At 37.6% G+C, this 22,983-nt stretch overlaps 1 protein-coding gene and 1 pseudogene across 1 annotated transcript; one reads left to right on the forward strand and one right to left on the reverse strand.

Annotated features, from left to right (window-relative positions):
- The first annotated feature begins 2,122 nt into the window (after nt 1–2,122).
- LOC137015303 (zinc finger protein 227-like) lies at nt 2,123–11,879 on the forward strand. Its single transcript, XM_067380177.1, has 4 exons — nt 2,123–2,326; nt 6,703–8,209; nt 11,375–11,468; nt 11,622–11,879. Exons 1-3 carry the CDS (start codon nt 2,173–2,175, stop codon nt 11,439–11,441), a joined length of 1,728 nt encoding a protein of 575 aa, XP_067236278.1. The 5' UTR covers nt 2,123–2,172; the 3' UTR covers nt 11,442–11,468; nt 11,622–11,879.
- Nucleotides 11,880–20,420: 8,541 nt separating this feature from the next.
- LOC137014846 (uncharacterized) lies at nt 20,421–22,438 on the reverse strand (annotated as a pseudogene).
- Nucleotides 22,439–22,983: the final 545 nt, after the last annotated feature.

Genomic DNA, 22,983 nt, shown 5'->3' on the forward strand with positions numbered 1-22,983 from the left:
ATCGTTTCGCTTCAGAAGGACTTTATTAATCCCCCAGAGCTTTGTGGAGTATGTTTATGATGGATGGATGCACTTTTGTGTTTTCAAACAGGTGGTTTCTGTGCACTCCCATTATAAAGATTAGGAGCATCAGGGTGATTATTAATATTTCTCCAGTTGTATTCGTCAGAAAGCAGAAAGTCATAAACACCTAGGATGGCTTGAGGGTGAGTAAAGCTTGGGCTAATTGTCATTTTAAAGTGAACTAATCTTTTAATCCTTTACTTGCCCTCATGTCGTTCCACATAAGACCTTCAGACCACAAATTAAGATATTTTTGATGAAATCCAAGAGGTTTATGACTTGTCCATAGACAGCAATATAATCACCACTTTCAAGGTCCAGAAAGGTACTAAAGACATTGTTAAAACTCAAGTGGTTCAACTTAAGTGCTGTGGTTCTACCTCAATATTATGAAGAGACGAGAATACTTTTTGTGCCCAAAAACTAAACAAAAATAACGATTTTATTCAACAGTATCCTCGCTTCTGTGTCATTCTTCTATGCTGTTTATATGTTCAGCGCTTCCAGGTTCTACAGATATTGTTGAATAAAGTCATTATTTTTGTTTTGTTAACATACTCACTGTTTGTTGTGTTTGTTTTAATAGAGTAATTGATTGATTCAAGTATTTGATAGTTAACATGACTACAAGTCAGGTTTTCGTCAACACCGTCAGATGTGTCAACTCCGTCAGATGAATATTTTGATATATCATTATGATATTTTATATTTGTTTAGGAATTGTTGGTCATAGGTAAAAATGTAATCTGTCTGCTAACATGAGAATGGGTTTTGAAATGTTAAAATCATCTTGATTTTTGTTAAAGATAAAGTTAAAGTTATATTTCACAGTCCAATTTAAAGAAACACAAATGAAAATCTTTATAATAAATATATATACACATATTGAAAGTATTTTTTTGTGGCCTCTGTCAGCCTTGGTAAAAATGAGTGTTTACTATACTTTTTATAGGTCTTGCATAATGTGAGTGAAAATTAATTTGTGTTTTTGTTGTCTGACGGTGTTGACACAATATAAGTGATGGCAAGGTAAAAAGCACATTTTGATTAAAAAGAGTAAAGTTGGGAGGTTGTATCAAAGCATTGCTCAGTAGCTTATTACATGTAAGATACATAAATGTAGTTTAACTTGCCTGAGAATAAGGTTTATTTTTTTCAATATTGCATCCTGTTTTGTCCCACTTCTCAAGAATCAGTGTAATGTTTAGTGAAGTCAAAGTTTGAGATCTGTGAGGGGAATCGATGGGAATCGATCTCAGGTGTTGCTGCTGCCATTTTATCACTCTTCACATCTTTGACTGATCAAATTGGTAAGTTTCTTGTTAAAATACTGGAACAGAAACTGCTAAATACTTTATTGAGCCTATAATGAGCCACGTGAGACATTTTAAATGCATGTTAATATAGCTCAATATGAATGCAGGTTGACAGAAACATTAAATATCGCTTTGTGCTGCTCTTTATTTTTAAATATTTTATAATCATTGTCGTTTTGATCTAATTTCATTACTGCAATGAATGTACTTGTCAGAAAATCAAACTATATTTAGATTAATATGGACATTATGCTGTGGATATGAACGTGTGTGTCATTCGTGTTTTTGTGTTATTGGTGTTTTATCCATGTCATATTTTGAGAAATAACAGTAATGTCTCTCAGCAGAGCAGTTTATAGTCTTTTCTCATATATCCTGACTCAAATAATCAGATCTGATGATGATCTGAATGTCTTGTTGAATAACTGTTGATAGTCTGAGGATCATCAATATTAATAGAGCTGCTGAAAACACTGTTTTCACCTCATTTATTCAGATCTGCTGTAAATTGACACTTAAAGCTCGTTTCATTGGTTTAAACAGACTGAGGGTATTTGTTGGGTTGGGTACAAATGTGTACATTTATTTCTGAGGTTATGCTTTCAACAGTTTTTCTCATTAATTATACTTGGAATAATTTTGTTACATTATATTATAACAAACTCTGTAACTGATATATTTATGATTGTGATAGATCAGCTCCTCCCACACTGGAATTCATCATCAATGAAGCTCCTCCCACACGGGAGTCACATCATCAGCTAAGCTCCTTCTGTTGACAATTCTCCAATAAATGCTGGAATATTCCCATCAGTCCAGAAGTGAAGACGAGCATCAAGAAGAGATGGAATCTGTAAAGACTGAGTTCATTAAAGAGGAGAGTGAGAACATGAGTGATCCAGAACCCTGCAGAATGAAACACACTGAAGATACTGAAGAACAAAGAGGTTGGTGTTTATTCTTCATTCATTCATGATGCTGAACAACATTCATGTTAGAAAGATTCAAGTACTTCTGCTCATTTAGATAAACAGTTAAATGAAACTTTTGTATCCGTTTTTGTTTTTCAAAAATGTTCAGTAAAAGGAGGTTTGGAGCTTTTATACTGGTTGTCATCATCAGGTCGAACTAAATATTATTTTAGCTCTTATTTTACATTAATATTTAGTTCACTTTTTTGTAGCCATGTTATCAAAATTTTGGACATTTCTCAATATATTTACAACATTTTTTTTAAAGAATAATCAGTAAACTGTATCAAGTAAATGAACTTTCCAGAATAGCTGACAGTTTTGTAATCACAACTAAAGCAAAATCTGATTTATAGTTACTGATAAAGTTATATTTCTCATAAATTGTATACTGATCTGATTCAAAAAGAAAAAAACATGCTGAATTACATAATAACCTGAATGCCTCTGTGGGATTACAAATTTAAGAATCTGTTTAAGATCTGCTGATTCTACGTCCTGACATAACATCCCATGAAATACTAACATTGTATTTAGCATTTTAAGATGATGATATCTGTCTGAGTCAGATTGCTGAGACTCTCACCTTTTGTCTTTAATGGCTCTGTCCCATTTGTTGAATAGTTATGCTGATTGGATTAGGACTGGTGAACCTCTACAGTCTGGGACGTGTTCCTATACCTGAATACTTCATTTGCATGCTTTGTTTAAGGTCGTCTCTCAGGTGCTTGGTGTGTTGGTTTCTCTGCAATGCAATACAAAGCATTAATTGCTTGAGCTGTCTTTGCAGCACTTGTGTGTGAGAGACCATGATAGTGACGTATAAGCAGCACAAGTGTCGACTTTGGCAAGGCCACTTTCCCTTCAGAGTCTCGGATAACTCCCTGTTTGTCTGGCTGACAGCCTTTTGAGGCCCAGTATTGTAAGTCAGCCTCTGTAGTTTGACTCTGTAATATTTTGACATCAATATCAGGCAAATTAGTCATGTGTGCCATCGTAGCAACTTCCCCATATTCAGTTGCCCTTTTGCACATTTTTTTAGCAGCCTCTTTAGCAGCTGTATCAGCCAATTTATTACCTCTTTTTTTCCTCTGTAGATCACCTACAAGCGACGCAATATCATTAATAATCATTATCGAAGGCGATTCATTTGCGATGATGAACGCGATATTGCGTCGCTTGTATGTGATCTACGGTTCTGTCTATTAAATGCCGCTCCATTTGAAAGCAGGTGATGGCGATTTAACGGCAATCAGGTAACTGGCTTTACTGACGAAATGCGCGTGACAATCGCATGCTATATATCGCCCAGCCCTAATCTCCTGCTGTGTGTCCCCTCACCTTGACTATGGCCACTTTGTTCAGCAGCTGCACTGCATTAATTAAATCGCCTATCAAATCAGAATGTGCTATTGGTTTTCCATTTGCTGGCTTACTTTCTTTGTTTCCATGTTTTGGTAAAGTCATGGACTGCACTGTACGCATACTTAGAATCAGCATAAATTGTGACAATTTTATCTTTTGAAAGCTCACAAGCTCTTGTTAGTGCCACTAGTTCCACTGCCTGTGCTGATGTGAATGGTAATGATTCTGCTTCTACCACTTCATCAGGGAGTCTAACAGCTGCATAGCCACATAAATATACACCATCTGATGGATTAGAACATGAACCGTCAACATATAGACTATCCCCCGCGTCTAGGGCTGTAAATCATGTACAATCATGTACCGCATCAGTGCTGTCAGTGGTTTGGTCGGCAGTGCCGAGCAACTCTCTCAAAGCAATGACAGCGTATGAATGTTGGCTTAATTATTAAATTTGTATTCGCTAACAACGTTGCCTCATAACCTGAAAGACTGTGTTGTCATGTGCTAGTGTATTAATATTACGTAAAATTGCATTTAATTGGTGTGAGGTGTGTAATGTCAATGGATGTGAGAGGACTGTTTTTTCAGCATCTTGTACCATCAGGGCAGCAGCCACTGCTCGAAGGCAGACCTTGTGCAATGTTGTCTAATGTTTTGGAAAGATACGCCACAGGGCGATAACTCATACTGTGTTCCTGGGCCAGTTTCCCCGCTGCAATACCGTAAAGGTGGAAGTCCTTTTTGTAGTCAGGAAGGCCCAACACGGGGGCCGACATGATGGAGTGTTTCAACTCGTTGAAGGCAGCATCCATTTCATCAGTCCACTTGATTGTTTGTTGTGGTGAGGCTTTGGTATCAATGCATTGACGCAAAGCCTTGTCATACAGACACAGCAGGCAAGTCAACGTAGCCCTAAGGAAGACATGTCCATGTAAATTGTTGTTGTTTGTACGTAAACTAAAATAATGGCTGCGCCTCTTCAGATATCGGTATGCTGCAAAAAGCAGAGCATATATCAAGGACATTATAGAATTTCTGTATAGGTGATATTACATTTATTATAGTTACCACATCCAGTACCACTGGTGAAAGCGGAATGATCAGGTCATTGATCTTCCTCAAATCTTGTGTCAGTCGCCAACTTTGTCCATCTGCAGTGTACGGTTTATGATTGATGAAACCTGCTTCGTCCTTCACTCTTAGCTTCACTCAGCATGTAATCGGCAGGATGAGGGTGTGGCTCAGTGGATACCATCAGCACAAAAGAGAAGAAAAGAGAAACATCATTTTTAGTAAACATAATTTCAACTCCCAATGTATGCATTATATCTCTTCCCAGCAAATCATCAGATTTAAAATAGATATCAAGATTATTTTCTAAATTGGGTTTCAGAGGGTTATGGTCATTCATACGGAGTACTGTATCTTAACTTTAACTGCAACTTTTCAACGGGGTAAAGTGCTCTAACTAGGGCTGGGCGATATATCGAATGCTTTTGTCACGCGCATTTCGTCAGTAAAGCCGGTTCCCTGATTGCCGCTAAATCGCCATCACCTGCTTTCAAATGAAGCGGCATTTAATAGACAGAGCCGTAGTTCACTGATAAGCCACGCAATATCGCGTTCAATATCGATATGAATCGCCGTCGATATTGAACGCTATATTGCGTGGCTTATCATGAACTACGGCTCTGTCTTTTAAATGCCGCTTCATTTGAAAGCAGGTGAAGGCAATTTAGCGGTAATCAGGGAACCGGCTTTACTGACGAAATGCGCATGACAAAAGCATTCGATATATCGCCCAGCCCTAGCTCTAACCCTTTTATACTGTATTTAATGGAAAATGTATTACCTGACAATATATTAAACTGACAAAGAATAACAAAAAGCTTACACAACAACTCTTGCTTACTGATATGAACAAGTGATTCATCTTACATTCAAAGCCACATGAAGCAATTTTGGATTTAGAATCATAGTTAAAACTATTTAATGGACACTTTTCACATTTCTGGAGTTGTCAGAACTGATATAATTTTGGCTGGGTAAACATAGATTCTGTTTAGTGGAAGTACATTGGTAATGTAGTGGTGAACTACAGAAAATATAACTGTTCTCATTTTTCCCCAGCAGCTACAGCTCCATAAAATAATAATACATCAAGTTAATATAGTATCTGGTAAGGACATATAATAATAATAATAATAATAATAATGCAATCAATCAGTCAATAAATAAAGTTAAGGTTTCTTAGGAATATCCCGGACGAGCCCCCAAACCCCAAAATCCCAAGAAAAACATAGTCAAAAAATGAAGCCCAAGAAATAAGAAATTATTTAACATTCTCTATCCCTAAAATGTATTTAAACTGCAACTTACACTGCCTTAGCTGGACTTGATGACTGCAGCGACCAACAGTACATGTTCTCAATAAAGAATCCTGTTGAAGACACAACTGAGTCTCCTGGTCTTCACTTCTGAGATCTCCAACACCTCACTGTTTGGAAGAGACTGGGATCTTTCTTTTGTGAAAGGCATCAGGCTTCACTTAAACATTACTTTGTGAAACAATATACAGACACAAATGTAGTGAATTATTTATTAAATAATCGTGCACCAGTGCGGTAATGTACATAAACCAGTAGTTCGACTAGCGTGATAGACATTTAAAACTAGTTAAAGCCACAGTTGCTCGACTTTGAGCATGTGAAATTTCTACAGACACCGCAACGGTCGTGATATGACGTCTCGCTCGAGCTTTCGTTTCTGGTGTCCCACTTTCACATGTGTATGAATGGAAGTCAATAAAATCTGACTGTTCATTTAATTAATGAAGAAAAACAGCAAAATGGTCGTATTTTATAGCAGTTGTCTACTTTCTGCTGTTATATCAGGGATCTTTTATGTCATTTCACTTCATATTTCTCTCTATGAATTATTTTGATTTACTGAAAATGAAATTAATCTTTTCTCTTTCATTTCAGAGCTGATGGAAGTGAAGGAGGAGAGTGAAGAACTGAGGGAAGTGGAGGAGAAACATCATGTCAAACCTGGAGAAGAAGCTTTGAGTCGCTCAACGACTAAAAAGACATTTTTAAAGAAAAGAAGAGCCAAGAAATCTTTCACCTGCACTCAGTGTGGAAAGAGTTTCCCAAACAAATGTAATTTTGAGCGTCACATGAGAGCTCATACTGGAGAGAAGCCGTTCACATGTGATCAGTGTGGGAAGAGCTTCTCAAGGAAAGATAGTCTTGAGCATCACATGAGAGTTCATACTGGAGAGAAGCCGTTCACATGTGATCAGTGCGGGAAGAGCTTCAGAAACAAACCTAATCTTGATGTTCACATGACAGTTCATCCTGGAGAGAAGCCGTTCACATGTGATCAGTGCGGGAAGAGCTTCACAAACAAATCTAATCTTGATGTTCACTTGACAGTTCATACTGGAGAGAAACCACACACATGTGATCAGTGCGGAAAGAGCTTCTCACAAAAACCTCATCTTATACGACACATGAAGATCCATACAGGAGAGAAACCACACTCATGTGATCAGTGCGGGAAGAGTTTCGCGCAGTTATCCCACCTTAAGATTCACATGAGGATCCACAATGGAGAGAAGAAGTTCACATGTGATCACTGCGGCAAGTCGTTTCTTAGGGCATCAAACCTGAAGACACACCTGGTAGTCCATACGAAGGAGAAGCCACATTCATGTTCTGTGTGTGGAAAGAGTTTTTCACTGCTCTACAGTTTACAAGTGCATCAGAAAATTCATAATGATGTGAGAGAGTACATGTGCTTTGAGTGTGGGAAGAGTTTTACTACAGCAAGCAATTTAAAACTGCACGAGAGGTTTCACACTGGAGAGAAACTGTACAAGTGTTCATACTGTGACAAGAGATTCAGTGTGTCATTAAATCTGAAAACGCATGAGATGATCCACACTGGAGAGAAACCGTACAAGTGTTCATACTGTGACAAGAGATTCAGTGTGTCATTAAATCTGAAAACACATGAGAGGATTCACACTGGAGAGAAACCGTACAAGTGTTCACACTGTGACAAGAGATTCAATCAGTCATCATATCTGAAAATACACGAGAGGATCCACACTGGAGAGAAACCGTACAAGTGTTCATACTGTGACAAGAGATTCAGTGCGTCATCATATCTGAAAACACACGAGAGGATCCACACTGGAGAGAAACCGTACAAGTGTTCATACTGTGATAAGAGATTCAGTTTGTCATTGAATCTAACAACACACCAGATGATCCACACTGGAGAGAAACCGCACAAGTGTTCACACTGTGACAAGAGATTCAATCAGTCATCATATCTGAAAATACACGAGAGGATCCACAGCAGAGAGAAGCCGCACACGTGTGATCATTGCGGATTGAGTTTCTCTTTTAAAAGTCACCTGAAGATACACATGAAGATCCATGCAGTGGAGAAACCACATCACAGCGATCCGTGTGGGAAGAGGTTCGTTCAGTTATCTTCTTTAGTCACTCATACGAAAAACAATTACAGTGAGTAGTGCCTCTTTGTGTTAAGAAACTGTTGCTTCTGTGTAAGTTAGTTTCTTAACTGCTTTAATAAATGTCTTAATCCCAGACAGCAACAGAATGTGGCCCAGATCCGGCCCACATCTGGTACATGTGGATTGCATATGGACCAGATGTGGGCCGGATCTGGGCCAACACTATGTTGCTGTCAGGGATGTGTGTGTACTGTATCACTGTAAACAAATAAAACTACAAAATATAAATTTGTATACTACATATAAATATTGTAGGATTTAACCAATTTTAAAGTTTTATTACATTGATCCTGAAAGTAAAAGTTTTGAACAACACAAACTGAAGGTTTGGTCCACATTAAAACCCAAGACTTTCAAGGATTTCGTGATTTAAACACATGATTAGCCTGAACAGAGTCTGAAATATTGATTATTCGGTAACACTTTATTTTAAGGGTCCAGAATAATGCATTAGTTAAGCATTAATTAATGATTAACTTGTTCACAATTAAGCATTAGTTAAGAATGAACACACTAGTAATTAATGATTAACTTTACATTGTAAGGGTCAGAATTATGCATTAGTTAAGCATAAATAAACTAGTAATTAATGATTTACTTGTTCACAATTATGCATTAGTTAAGAATGGACACAATAGTAATTAATGATTAGTTTAACATATAGTAGGGCATATTAGCCATTATTTACAATTTATTAAATATTTGAAAATACACATGTTATAACTAACCAAAAATAACCTAGTAATTAATGATTAACTGAATGTACAGTAAATGCCTTTTAGTCATTAACTACAACTTAATAAACCGTATATTATTTTTGTGTAGTGATGTAATTATATTTCTGTGCCATTCTATTAAGTTAACTGAACAATAAACTAGTAACTATGCTTAATTGCTGATGGTTTTGCAGTTATAAATTGCTAAAATAGTGTAATAAAGACAATTTGACCCCTAAAGTGAAATGTATATCCTCATTAATTATGGCACTTATTGAGTGATATTCAAGTTTATTGAGCAGAATAAGACAGCATTTAAGGCAAAACTACCATTAATACAGTACTAATAAAGGCAATTTGACCCCCTATTCTAAAGTGAAAGCTAAATCCTCATTAATTATGGCACTTATTGAGTGATTTTCAACTTTATTGACCAGAATAAGCCAATAATTAAGGCTAAACTGCCACTAATACAGTAAAGATAATTTGATCCATTTATAGGTTCTTATTTACGCTATTTGTTTTGAATTATTCTGCAGCGTGATCGCACAAGAATGTATTTTTACGCAAAGTGTGGTTCTACAACACATATTTAATTACGTTTTCATACACTGAAACATACAATATTGACAGCACTAAAAATTATTACATGTAAAAACAGTTTGCTATTTGTGACTTTCACTGCAAACTCATTTCAAAGAATTATGTTAAACAAAACAACACTTTAAAACCTTAAAATGAATAACATTTCTGTAATCATCTAACTATCATGTAATATTTATTTTGTTCGCCGTGGGAAACAAAAGGCGTTTTCTCAGACACAGGACTAGACAATACACCAAAATGCAACATAAATTCACAAAAGACGTCAATTTAAACCACTCTAGCGATCGTTATGAATTCAAAAATTGCCGCCTCAAAAAGCTTGACACGGCATGTTTTACGGCAGTGATGTCAACGCTCATTGGCTCTCGCCTGCTTCGTCACAGATTGCGACATGCCGTGAAGTGAAGCGGAATACCATTCGTGGATTAATAACTTAAATTCTGCTCTGTACCTGATATAAAACGATTGTATATCACCAGAGAGGACTGCAACTGCACACATCGTCATTCGAACAGCTATTGGTATCGCTTTTGAAATCTTCTTAATAAAGAAATTATTGTGATTAAGTTTATACTTTTCTGTCTGTTAGGTTTTTCTACTATTCTACATATTTTTAAGAAATGGTTATGTATAGGTTTAGAGGTTTAAGTGGATTAAGTGGCTCAAAGCATTCTTTTGATGCTATAGTGTTACTAAAATTGTCATTTTTCTTAATATTAAAATCCATTACGTTCATTTTATATTCTCTATAAAATGGTTGTGTTTGAGTTTAGGGATAAAACATTTATCTATAAAACGGTAAAAGGGAAATTATACAGATATCTTTATGATGTAAAAGATTAGTAAATCTTTTAAGTATTTTGGCGGTAGCTAAAAGCCTAATATTCTTACGTTTAAATGTTGCCAATACGTCCATGTTGTATCTATCACCCTTTATCCAAACATACAAAAAAACGTATATTTTGTGTCTGTAAAATGTATGTATTAATAATTGTTTTAATAAGGGCCATGTATTTAGTATACACTTTAGAATAGGGGGTCAAATTGCCTTTATTAGTACTGTATTATTGGTAGTTTTGCCTTAATTATTGGCTTATTCTCCTCAATAAAGTTGAATATCACTCAATAAGTGCCATAATTAATGAGGCTTTAGCTTTCACTTTAGAATAGGGGGTCAAATTGCCTTTATTAGTACTGTACTAATGGTAATTTTGCCTTAATTGTTGGCTTATTCTGCTCAATAAACTTGAATATCACTCAATAAGTGCCATAATTAATGAGGATATACATTTCACTATGGGGGTCAAATTGTCTTTATTACGCTATTTTAGCAATTTATAACTGCAAAACCATCAGTAATTAAGCATAGTTACTAGTTTATTGTTCAGTTAACTTAATAGAATGGCACAGAAATATAATTACATCACTACACAAAAATAATATATGGTTTATTAAGTTGTAGATAATGACTAAAAGGCATTTACTGTACATTCAGTTAATCATTAATTACTATTGTGTCCATTCTTAACTAATGCATAATTGTGAATAAGTAAATCATTAATTACTAGTTTATTTATGCTTAACTAATGCATAATTCTGACCCTTACAATGTAAAGTTAATCATTAATTACTAGTGTTCATTCTTAACTAATGCTTAATTGTGAACAAGTTAATCATTAATTAATGCTTAACTAATGCATTATTCTGGACCCTTAAAATAAAGTGTTACCGATTATTCATCTCACATTGTGTCTGTTGGAAATGAAACATGTTTGTTTTTGTCAGAACTACCAGAAAGCATCTGGAAGAGGAGGACAGAGAGAACGCCAGTGATCCAGAACCTGCAGAATGAACCAATAAAATACTGAAGAACAAGGAGGTTTGTGTTTGTTCTTCATTCATCGTGATGCTGAAGAACATGCTGATGCTCACTAGAGTTACATTGTTTTATGTGAAAAATAATAATAATAATAAAAATTTTTTTTTCTAAAACATTTTTGATTTTTGAAAATTGTGTAAAAAAACATTTCAGATGTAAATGAAGGCTGAAGATTCACATGAGAGTTCACACTGGGAAGAAGCAGCTCAGGCTTTCGCTCTGAAATCATGTCTTCTCATTCTGAAGAAAGACCACCCTGCTGAAAAATTCAGGTAAAACCAACCTAAGCTGGTTGGCTGGTCGTAGCTGGTTTAAGCTGGATTTTTCAGTAGGGCATTTAACTGTGATCACTGCTGGAAACCGATTCATTGAGCATCAGTCCTGAAGAAACACCTGAAGATTCATTCCTAATATTACAGCACAAAAGACAAAAGTATGTTGAAGCCTTTGAAACACAAGAAAGAATTCACACTGGAGAGAAACACATCAGAGTTTGATCAATGATCTAGTGTACGGTCACAATCACAGTAACTAGATCATCTTCAGATCAAGCAGTGACACCAAACATGACACGATAAAGCATCTCTTCTATAGAAATCTTTCCTGATCAGCTGCAATGAGACACGAAAAAGAAACATCATCCAAAGTTGACAAATTTCAATTTCAGGAGTTTGTGTTAATTTTCGTAATGAATTTGTGTCACTCAGTTCTTTTATGAAGGAGAGAAGTAGTTTTTTTTTAAATGAACTCATTGTTCTTGTGCTTCATGGAGCTGAAGAAGAGATCATAACACTTTTAAGAGAGACATGAATCTGATAATAATTTTTAACTCATTCAATGTTTTTCATTTCAACTTATTAAAGTTTTTTTTTTTTTCATCTTCAAACACTAGAGAATAATGATAAATTTTGTCTGTACCTCTCACTGAGAGAAAAGTATCAGTATGTTTTGGAAATCTTTCCTGTTAAGGCCTGAATCGTTTAATCGGAAGTAATGACATACAGGCGCTGGTCATATAATTAGAATATCATCAAAAAGTTGATTTATTTCACTAATTCCATTCAAAAAGTGAAACTTGTATATTATATTCATTCATTACACACAGACTGATATATTTCAAATGTTTATTTCTTTTAATTTTGATGATTATAACTACTAAGGAAAATCCCAAATTCAGTATCTCAGAAAATTAGAATATTGTGAAAAGGTTCAATATTGAAGACACCTGGTGCCACACTCTAATCAGCTAATTAACTAAAAACACCTGCAAAGGCCTTTAAATGGTCTCTCAGTCTAGTTCTGTAGGCTACACAATCATGGGGAAGACTGCTGATTTGACAGTTGTCCAAAAGACGACCATTGACACCTTGCACAAGGAGGGCAAGACACAAAAGGTCATTGCAAAAGAGGCTGGCTGTTCACAGAGCTCTGTGTCCAAGCACATTAATAGAGAGGCGAAGGGAAGAAAAAGATGTGGTAGAAAAAAGTGTACAAGCAATAGGGATAACCGCACCCTGGAGAGGATTGTGAAACAAAACCCATTCAAAAATGTGGGGGAGATTCACAAAGAGTGGACTGCAGCTGGAGTCAGTGCTTCAAGAACCACTACGCACAGACGTATGCAACACATGGGTTTCAGCTGTCGCATTCCTTGTGTCAAGCTACTCTTGAACAACAGACAGCGTCAGAAGCGGCTAAAGACAAAAAGGACTGGACTGCTGCTGAGTGGTCCAGAGTTATGTTCTCTGATGAAAGTAAATGTTGCATTTCCTTTGGAAATCAGGGTCCCAGAGTCTGGAGGAAGAGAGGAAAGGCACACAATCCATGTTGCTTGAGGTCCAGTGTAAAGTAACCGACATGGGAAAAATGCGTCAGTTAGAGGTTCTGAATTTCGGTTTCGGTTACTTTTAAATTAATCGTCCAGCCCTAGCTGACGGCCACAATTAGAGCAAACTGGGCTCTCATAACACCTGAGCAGTGCCACAGACTGATCGACTCCATGCCACGCCACATTGCTGCAGTAATTCAGGCAAAAGGAGCCCCAACTAAGTATTGAGTGCTGTACATGCTCATACTTTTCATGTTCATACTTTTCAGTTGGCCAAGATTAATAATAATAATAAAAATCCTTTCTTTGTATTGGTCTTAAGTGATATTCTAATTTTCTGAGATACTGAATTTGGGATTTTCCTTAGTTGAATGAATATAATATACAAGTTTCACTTTTTGAATGGAAGTAGTGAAATTAATCAACTTTTTGATATTCTAATTATATGACAGGCACCTGTAGTTAGTGAACTCTGTTAGAGTATAATTGTTGTGGAAATGTGAATGTACGCAGAGTGGCTAATGAACTCTTTGTGAGAGCTGGCTTCTGCTGATGAAACTGCAAACTATTCATTAAAATTTTCTTCAATTTATTATTTTTTTTTAAACTCTGACTTCGGGTCTTCATTCATCATATCAGGTCTTTGGGGCTTTAACTGTAAATTCCCCTACATAGGTTAGGTAAAGAATCCTACAAAATAGACGCCCAAGAATCACAGGCTGAACGGCTGCACGGGACTGGTAATGGCTCTCAAGTTTTTTTCCCATTTAAACAATAGTCTCTTCAATGATGTTTTAATTTGCCGTTTACTTGAAGTTGCTGGTTTCAGCACACAGACTCAGACAGCATTTCAAAGGAGAATGTTTTGGTTAATATTATTTTTACTCCCCTAACAGACCACAAGGCAATTTATTCAAGTATGAGATTCTCCTCCTTTGTAGCACCACATCATAATTTTTGGAAAATGAATATCTTGCATGATTCAGTTAAATTACAACATAAATTATTACCTTTTAATTGGGATTTGGCACAAAAGGAAGGAGCATTTTGTGGATACTGGGAACTTTTAAAATATGAAATTGGTAAATATCTAAGGTCTTATGGTGCTCTGCTTTCTAAACTCAACAGAATTTCTGAGGAGCAAATTTTGTCTGAAATTACCTCTTTCTCAATGGTGATTCCTGACAGGCTCTCACCTGAAGAGAGTTTGCCTAGTTTAAATTGACTAATTTAAATCATAAATTAGATGAGATCTATTAATGTATAGCATAAGGAGCCTTTGTCAGGTCGAGAGTTAAATGGCAAATAAAATTCGTCATACTTTTTTAACCTTGAAAGACAGCAGGGTAAACGTAATACAATTCACCACCTGATTATTAATGGTCTTGTTACTGAATGATTATCAAACAATATCTCACTTCTATCATAACATTTTTTGATAAATCTAGCTACTGTGCTGATTCTGCCACTTCTTGGATTCCTTAGAAAATGAACATTCAATTAGTGCTATGGAAAAAGATTTTTGTGATCAGGATATACACTTAGAAGAGGTAGCTGATGCCATAAAACATCTCAACTGTAATAAGTCACCTGGCAACGATGGCATGACAGAGAAATTCTATAAACAATTCTCAGATATTCTCATATTTGTAATGAGAGCATTAATCACAAACTTCCTTCCATTATGACTTAAGGAATAATTTCCCTCATTCGTAAACGTAATAAAGATTTGCTCTTTATTGACAATTGGTGCCCAATAAGTTTATTAAATATTGATTATAAGGTGTTAGCTCAAATACTCTCCAAAAGAATTAAGAATGTGCTCAATTCTAAAATTGATGAAGCTCGATCTGGGTTCATTAATAATACACATTTCAAATAATATACGTTTAGTTTTAGATATCTTAGATTATTATAGCTTAATTTCTGATGATAGTTTTCTTCTCTTTTTGGACTTTTATAAAGCTTTTGACACTTTGGAGTTAAATTTTAAGTGTCTTGAAAGGTTTGTATTTGGAGATTTCTTCTGCAGTGCCATAACTTTATACACGAATGGCAGTAGTTCTGTTATTCTAAAACATGGTGCAACCCACCATTTTGTGCCTGACCACCTCCTGAAGTGGTCTGAGTGATCGAATTAATATCCATCTCAAATGCATTTCAGAGGGCATTTAGACCTGGGGCCGTATTCACAAAACATTTTATCTTACCACTAAGAGTTCTCCTAAATAGCAGTAAAAGTTCTTAGCTAAGAGTTTTCTCTTAAAACCTATTCACAAAGCTGCTGAGACCAACTTTTACTAAGGAATAGACTGAAGTCTTAAGCTAAGAGTAAGGGCGGGGTTGACCTCGTTGCTAAGGAGTAAACACACAGTGATTGGCTGATGGGGAGGAGTCAGTGATTTAATCATAGAAATATTGTAGAATGAAGTGTCATATTCCCATATTAAAATAAAGGTTTTAAAATACAAATGTTGCCCTATTCAAATAAATGTTTTAATAAAAATGTATATATTCCAAAATATACATATATTACTCTATTCAATCATTTGTAAGTGTGAACTCATGAAAACCATTGCCCCAGGTAATCAGACAATATTTATTTATTTGTTAAAGATTTATTTTTGGCGTCTCATCATAGATTCAAATCTATAAATCAAAATATATTGCATTTATAAAGAAAAGGTTGAGCACCCAAGGCTCTATCGCTATTGCCTCAATGGTGTTCACTGTTCAGTGTCTTTGGGTGGATTAGGACTGTTTGTGATTTGGTCTTAGTGACTTAGGAGTCCTCTTGACTACTCCTAACATTTCACAGATTTAGGAGCTAGTTTTAGTGCTAAAATGCTTTGTGAAATTCTCTTAGAGCAAAAATTTAGGACTCCTAAAATTAGGACTGACACGCCCATTATTTTTAAGAGTTTCTCCTAAATCGGTAAGTTAGGAGCTACTTTTAGCCTTAAGATGTTTTGTGAATACGGCCCCTGGTCTTTTCATGATCGGATAGCTATCCTATCCGAGAAAACACATAAAGTGACCAGGTGTAAACAGGCCATTTGAAATTACAAGTGGAATCAGGCAGGGTTGCCCTATTTCACCTTACCTTTTTCTTCTCGCAGCTCAACTCCTCTGTACTCTGTACATAAAAACCATATTCACAAAACATCTTAATGCTAAAAGTAGCTCCTAACTTGCCGATTTAGGAGAAACTCTTAAAAATAATGGGCATGTCAGTCCTAATTTTAGGAGTCCTAAATGTTTGCTCTAAGAGTATTTCACAAAGTACTTTAGCACTAAATCTAGCTCCTAAATCTGTGAAGCGTTAGGAGTAGTCAAGAGGACTCCTAAGTCACTAAGACCAAATCACAAACAGTCCTAATCCACCTAAAGACACTGAACTCCATTGAGGCAATAGTGATAGAGCCTTGGGTGCTGAACCTTTTCTTCATAAATACAATACAATTTGATTTATAGATTTGAAATTATGATGAGATGCCAAAAATAAATCTTTAACAAATAAATAAATATTGTCTGATTACCTATGCCAGTAAGGTATAAAGTATAAAATATATATATATAATAAGCGTATTTGGTGTGCTGTCCATGAGGATCAAGGGCTCTGAGCCTGGAATTCAACCCAAACCCAGAGTTCTCCTCATATCCCCAGCCAAGAGTGAGGGACGGGGTGGAGGAGGGATGCAGAAAACTGTTGAAGTAACTATAGGCGAGTCGGCTCCTCCTCTCAAGATGATTAGATAGACCGTTTGAATGTGTTTCTCATAAACTTTGTTTATGAAACATAATTTGTCGCTTGAATTCTGCATTCTCTTGAGATGCAGACATCTAAGAGGCGGACAATTAACTGTATATACTAGTTTAATTAGTGACACTTAGCCTACATTTTAAAACCTTTATGGCAACAATATGGCGACATTTTATTTTGACTATGGCAACATTTGTATTAAAAATCTTTATTTGAATAGGGCAACATTTGTATTTTAAAACCTTTATTTTAATATGGAAACATGACACCTCATTCTACAATATTTCTATGATTAAATCGCAGACTCCTCCCCATCAGCCAATCACTGTGTGTTTACTCCATAGCAACGAGGTCAACCCCGCCCTTACTCTTAGCTTAAGACTTCTGTCTATTCCTTAGTAAAAGTTTGTCTCAGCTGCTTTGTGAATAGGTTTTAAGAGAAAACTCTTAGCTAAGAACTTTTACTGCTATTTAGGAGAACTCTTAGTGCTAAGATAAAATGTTGTGAATACAGCCCCAGGAGTCTGAAAGGAATAGCTATTGCTGAAGGAGAGGTGATCATCATTCAACTCTCTTTCTTATGGCTCATTTCCACTGAGCAGTACGGTTCGGTTCGGTACGGTACAGTACGCATTTTTTGCCGTTTCCATTATCTTCACTTCATGTTGATTATCTTCACTTCATGTAGGCTATATAACAAAACAAAATATAAAACACAACCCAGCCTCTTTTCGTTTTTATTTAAAAAAAAAAAAAAAGAAACCTATTAATGTGTGGTTCGGGCAATATGTGCATATGTACTCTGAGTATCTTCACTGTATGTAGCCTATAATAAAATGAAATAAGACAAAACAACCTTCTCTTTTTGTTAAAAGTCAGTTTTAATTATCAATAATAACCATTATAAAAGTATAAGTATAAAATATGACAAGCTATACAATAAGAAATAAAGACAAAGATAAAATAAAGGCAAACAATTCAGTCAAACATACAGCGCGCTACAATGGTAAAGTTAAATAAATATATAAAGTTATAAAACTTCGCTTTGCCCTCAGCAAAAAACGATTTGCCCGAGAACAAATTATAAATTCATGAGACCAAAGATTGCCCATTATAAGATGAATGATACATTGTTTTTAACCACTACAGAGACATCTGAGCCAGCGGCGAATGTCAGAAGGACTAGCCGAGGTACAGCTGCTCTCGGCTGGGTACATTAGCAAAGAGCGCCCGGTGATCGCCTGGATCTCACAACTCTGACATCAGATCAAATTTTCAAATAGGCGCTATGTTTATAAATAAACCACAGATTTTAGGTTTAAACAACTTCATCACCTGAAAAACTTTTAAAACTACATTTCATGACAATAAAATAGTTTTTAAATTACGCAGGTTTTCTCCTCCGCTTGCTGGTAGGTGCTGCTGCATGGACATCTGAACTTTGCGATCTTGGTATTCTGAAACACCGAATGTTGGCGTGCAGCAAGCAAAGCTCGTCTTCTTGTTGTGACAGACATCCTCAAGCCGAGAAGCAAGAACAAGATCTGCTGTATGTCCCATATATATATATATATATATATATATATATATATATATATACATATATATGATGTCTATGGTATGTCCTCCATTGTTGTTTATCGTGTCGTTTTCTTCTTCGCACGAGAATGACATCAATCACTACTTTCCGGCTACACCACGCCTATCAAGTAAGGATACTGTTGGTGGTGGAAACGCAAGCCTGATCAAGGTGTACCGTTCCGAACTGTACCGCTCAGTGGAAACGAGGCATTAGAGATGCTATGCAGATCCCTCTGGCAATAAATATTATTGATTTTCTCTCCAAAGTCTCAGGCCTGCATTTAAATATTCGAAAATGTGTGCTTTTGCCCATAAAAAACTGCAATGACCTCCTTATTCATGATATTCCTGTAAGAGAAAAGGTTTGTTATCTAGGAGTTCAGATAGTAAAGGACCAAAAAGAAAGATGCACCTTTATCCGTAAGAAGTTGAAAATTAAAGTTCCGAAGAGATTTAACCAGTGCCTACAAAGAGATCTCTCTTTGAGAGGTAGGGTACTTCTTACAAAGGCTGAAAGTGTCAAAGAAACGCCAGGCTCCAGCACCATCCAATCACAGCACACTACCTTACCAGAGTACTGATCACACACACCTACACCTCATCAGCACTCTAATCAACTGGCACATAAAAGACACTCACACACACTGTCCAGTAGGGCTGCACGATATATTGCATGAGATTGTCACGCGCATTTCGTCAGTAAAGCCACGCAATATCGCGTTCATATCGCAGATGAATCGCCTTCGATAATGAACGCGATATTGCGTGGCTTTTCAGTGATCTACGGCTCTGTCTATTAAATGCCGCTCCATTTGAAAGCAGGTGATGGCGATTTAGCGGTAATCAGGGAACCGGCTTTACTGACGAAATGCGCGTGACAATCTCATGCGATATATCGTGCAGCCCTACTGTCCAGTCTCGTTGGCAACAAGGACTTAACTTCATGCTTACTTCAAGGACTTCCAGTGTTATACTTGCCTGTCTCCAGCTTTCCCAAGTTACCTCCTGTGTTCACCGTGTGTTTGTGCGTGTCGTCATCTTCCAGTGTCTCAACTATTCTACTGCCACTTGGATCTTCACTCTGGAAAACACAAAGGACAGTATCATTACTCATTCTCTCATCATTCACTATTGCTACTTTAGTTTTACTCGCCTGTGTTCGCAAACCACTCTGCTTGTGTCAATAAACAACGTTACATGTAATCTTCCGTCTCTGACCAGTCTGTACTGTAACAGAAGGCCTCTCTGGGCTTATTTATGCTGCTTAATCTGTTCATCTGAAGCCAAAGCTTGGCAAAATTATTGATCAGATACTCTTTAATTTTTTGTGGAAATATTAAATTCATTATATAAGACAGTCTGTCGTAATGAACACTAACGAAAAGGGTGGTCTTAATTTTTTAGTACTCTAAATTATTCCTTCAAAATTAATTGGCTAAAACACTTTAGAAAGAACCCAATGTTTTTATGGAACATTATTCCCAATTATGTCTTTTCTCAGTTTGGTGGCCTTGATTTTCTTCTGTTATGTAACTACAAATTGAAAAATTACAAGCAACATTATCTGCTTTTCATAGACAGGCCCTTTTGGCTTGGTCTTTGATATTCAAGCACAATTTCTCACCTCATAAATATTTTATTTGGAATAACTTTAATATTTTATACAAGAATAAATCTATATTTTGTTTTTTAGAATATGCAAGAAACATCTCATGGATGCACTGAGACGCATCCTCAGTGATGTATCCTGGGATCATTGGGTGTTTCGGGTCTCGTAACATCATACACTCTCACCCAGGCGACCCAGCTGGGGTTGAACAAGCCCCGACTTGCGTCCTAGTAGTAGCCCACAGATCAGCCCTCTTTATCCACAGCTACCTTGTGGCCTTCTCTGCGAGTTCACTTGCAGATTAAATGGCCCTCTTCTTGGCCAGCCCGTAACGCCCAAACGACTGAGGACTTTGCAAAAAGACCGTCCTGCAAAGCCTCTACAGACGATTTCTATGGGCTCATAGAAGGTTCTCCAGCCTCTCTCCCTGCACTCCTCCACCAGTTCCTGATACTTAGCATGTTTCCTCTCGTTAGCTTCCTCGATACGTTCTTCCCAGGGCACCGTGAGTTCCAGCATGATCAGCTGTTTTAAAACCTTGGAGGTAACTATAATGTCTGGGTGGAGACTTGTTGTTGCAATGTGCTGAGGAAACCTCAACTGTTTTCCCAGGTCAACCTGCAGCTGCCAATCTGAAGCACTGTGGAGGAGGCCTGGTGTTAATTATGGGCATGCCTGGGGTTTCACTCCAGCTTTAATGAAGGGGACTGCCTTCTTTAAAGCATGATGGTTCTTGCTGAAGCTGATAGCTGAGGCTAAACTCTCAGCAATTACCTTAAGCACCTGGTCATGGCACCAGCGTTAGCGCCCATCAGCCAGAGCCTTTGGGCAGCTGTTGAGGAGATGTTGTAAAGAGCTCTTCCAGAGCAAAGAAGGCAGGAAGGTGTCTCGCTCTTCCCCCAGACATGGAGGTCCGCTGGGCTTGGCAGGGCATCGTAGACAGCTTGTACCAGGAAACAGACCCGATGGAAATCTGCCTGCAAGATGTTTCCCCAGGTGATCCTGTGCTGCAGTGTACTCTCCCACCTACTCCACACTCCCTGCTGCCGGAGTCCCACCGCCCTGCTCACTCGCTCTTCCTCCCCGCCTGCTCGGACCTCTTCCTGGAGTAGATGGTGTCTTTCCTTGCCACGGGCCTGGCTAACCGGAGTCTTTGGGAAGTAGCCCAAGCCCGCTCTGCCTGTCGCCACTGTGCCCACCAATGCCTTTTGTCTCAGGCGTGACTCTGCCACCACCACAGCTTTCCCAGCCTTCTATTTCCTTCCTGTCCTCACCTCAATGCCGGCCGATGACACCTTGCAGTCCTTGGAGTCCCTGTACTGTAAGGCTTCTCTGGTGCGTACAACCATAAATTTTTCTGTGAGGCAGCTAAATGGCAACTGCAGGATGTTACTCGTCCCATACAGTGCAGCGCTGATAAGACTGCATGGGAGGCCCAGCCACTTCCAAAGAAAGCCACTGATCTTCCTTTCAAGGGACTCAACTGTTGTCATTGGGACTGCATAGACCAGTAGAGGCCACAGGACTCAGGCAGGATGGAATGCTGGTAGATCCAGGCTTTAAATCTACCAGGCAGCCCAGACTTGTCAACCTTGGTGGGCCAAGTTCTTTGTTGGACTTCTGGATGGTGGCAGAGTCTTTCAGGCTGGAGTCAAAGAGCTTCCCCAAACTCTTGACAGGTTGCTCCGTGATGGTTGGGATGTCAGTTTCTGAGATGGAAAAACAGAACTTGTCAACCACTTTCCCCTTCTTCAGCACCATGAACCTTGACTTGGAAGGCTTGAAACTCATCCTTGCCCAGGTGATGAGTCTCTCAAGTCCTTGTAGGATCCACCTGCTCCCTGGGACCGATGTTGTTGTGATGGTAAGATCATCCATATAGTCTCTTACAGGGGCTGTCGTATGCCTGACTTGGTTAAGGACCCTCTACATTCCACCTCAGCTGACTTGACCACCATGTTCATGGCAAGAGAGAATAGAATAACAGAGATGGTACAACCTGTTATTATTCCTTTCTCAATGTGATGCCAGTCTGATGTTTCTGACCCCGAAGTGACCCGCATCCTGAAATGACACAGGTGGTCTATCTTGGTAGCTGTGCGGTTCATGATATAGGAGGTGGGCTTGGTTTTTCCTTTCTCTACCCAGCCAAATCTTTTTGAGGCATAGCTAAAGATGATGGTAGTCATTGTTTGGAGTCGGCTGTCAGCATCTCCTTTGGTTGTGGCTCCTTTGGTTTGATAAAAATATTTTATTAGTCAGTCAGTTACTCAAAGGTTGTTGTTCTCATATAAGGAATTTCAGTTTCCTGTTTCTCCCAAAGAATTTGCAATAGTAATGGGTTCAATCCCATCAGGTGTTCTTACTTTACTGAGAGGTACTCAATCCTATCTTTCAGTCTCTCTGAGTTTGGTTAATACTCCTGTTGGCAAATTGTGTTTTGCTTTACCCTATAAAAATAACAATAGTTCCCTTCCAAAAGAGGGAACGAGACTTTTCATTGAAACGCTATGGGGAACGTCCACGTGACTCTGTGTCTGAAAGGCAAAAATATCAACAAACTCCAATCCTATTGGCCGGCGACAGCCTATGACGTAATGGGGCACGACCCGGAATTATATAAGGAGTGCCTGGAGAAGCAGTCAGTATCTCTTTGTCTTTCGTGACTGTTGTGTTGTAGCCACTGTTGTATCAGCAAAAACGGTAAGAAAGCAACTTCTTGGCAATATGTCTG

This window comes from Chanodichthys erythropterus, chromosome 24, assembly GCF_024489055.1.
Source record: "Chanodichthys erythropterus isolate Z2021 chromosome 24, ASM2448905v1, whole genome shotgun sequence".
Classification (NCBI taxonomy): Eukaryota; Metazoa; Chordata; class Actinopteri; order Cypriniformes; family Xenocyprididae; genus Chanodichthys; species Chanodichthys erythropterus.

Excerpts from the sequence above, each read along its gene's own strand:
- LOC137015303 (XM_067380177.1), top strand. The coding sequence starts at position 2,173 with ATGCTGGAATATTCCCATCAGTCCAGAAGTGAAGACGAGCATCAAGAA. Across the intron at positions 2,327-6,702 it reads AGATACTGAAGAACAAAGAG|AGCTGATGGAAGTGAAGGAG; the intron begins GTTGGTGTTTAT and ends CTTTCATTTCAG. Across the intron at positions 8,210-11,374 it reads AGCGATCCGTGTGGGAAGAG|AACTACCAGAAAGCATCTGG; the intron begins GTTCGTTCAGTT and ends TGTTTTTGTCAG.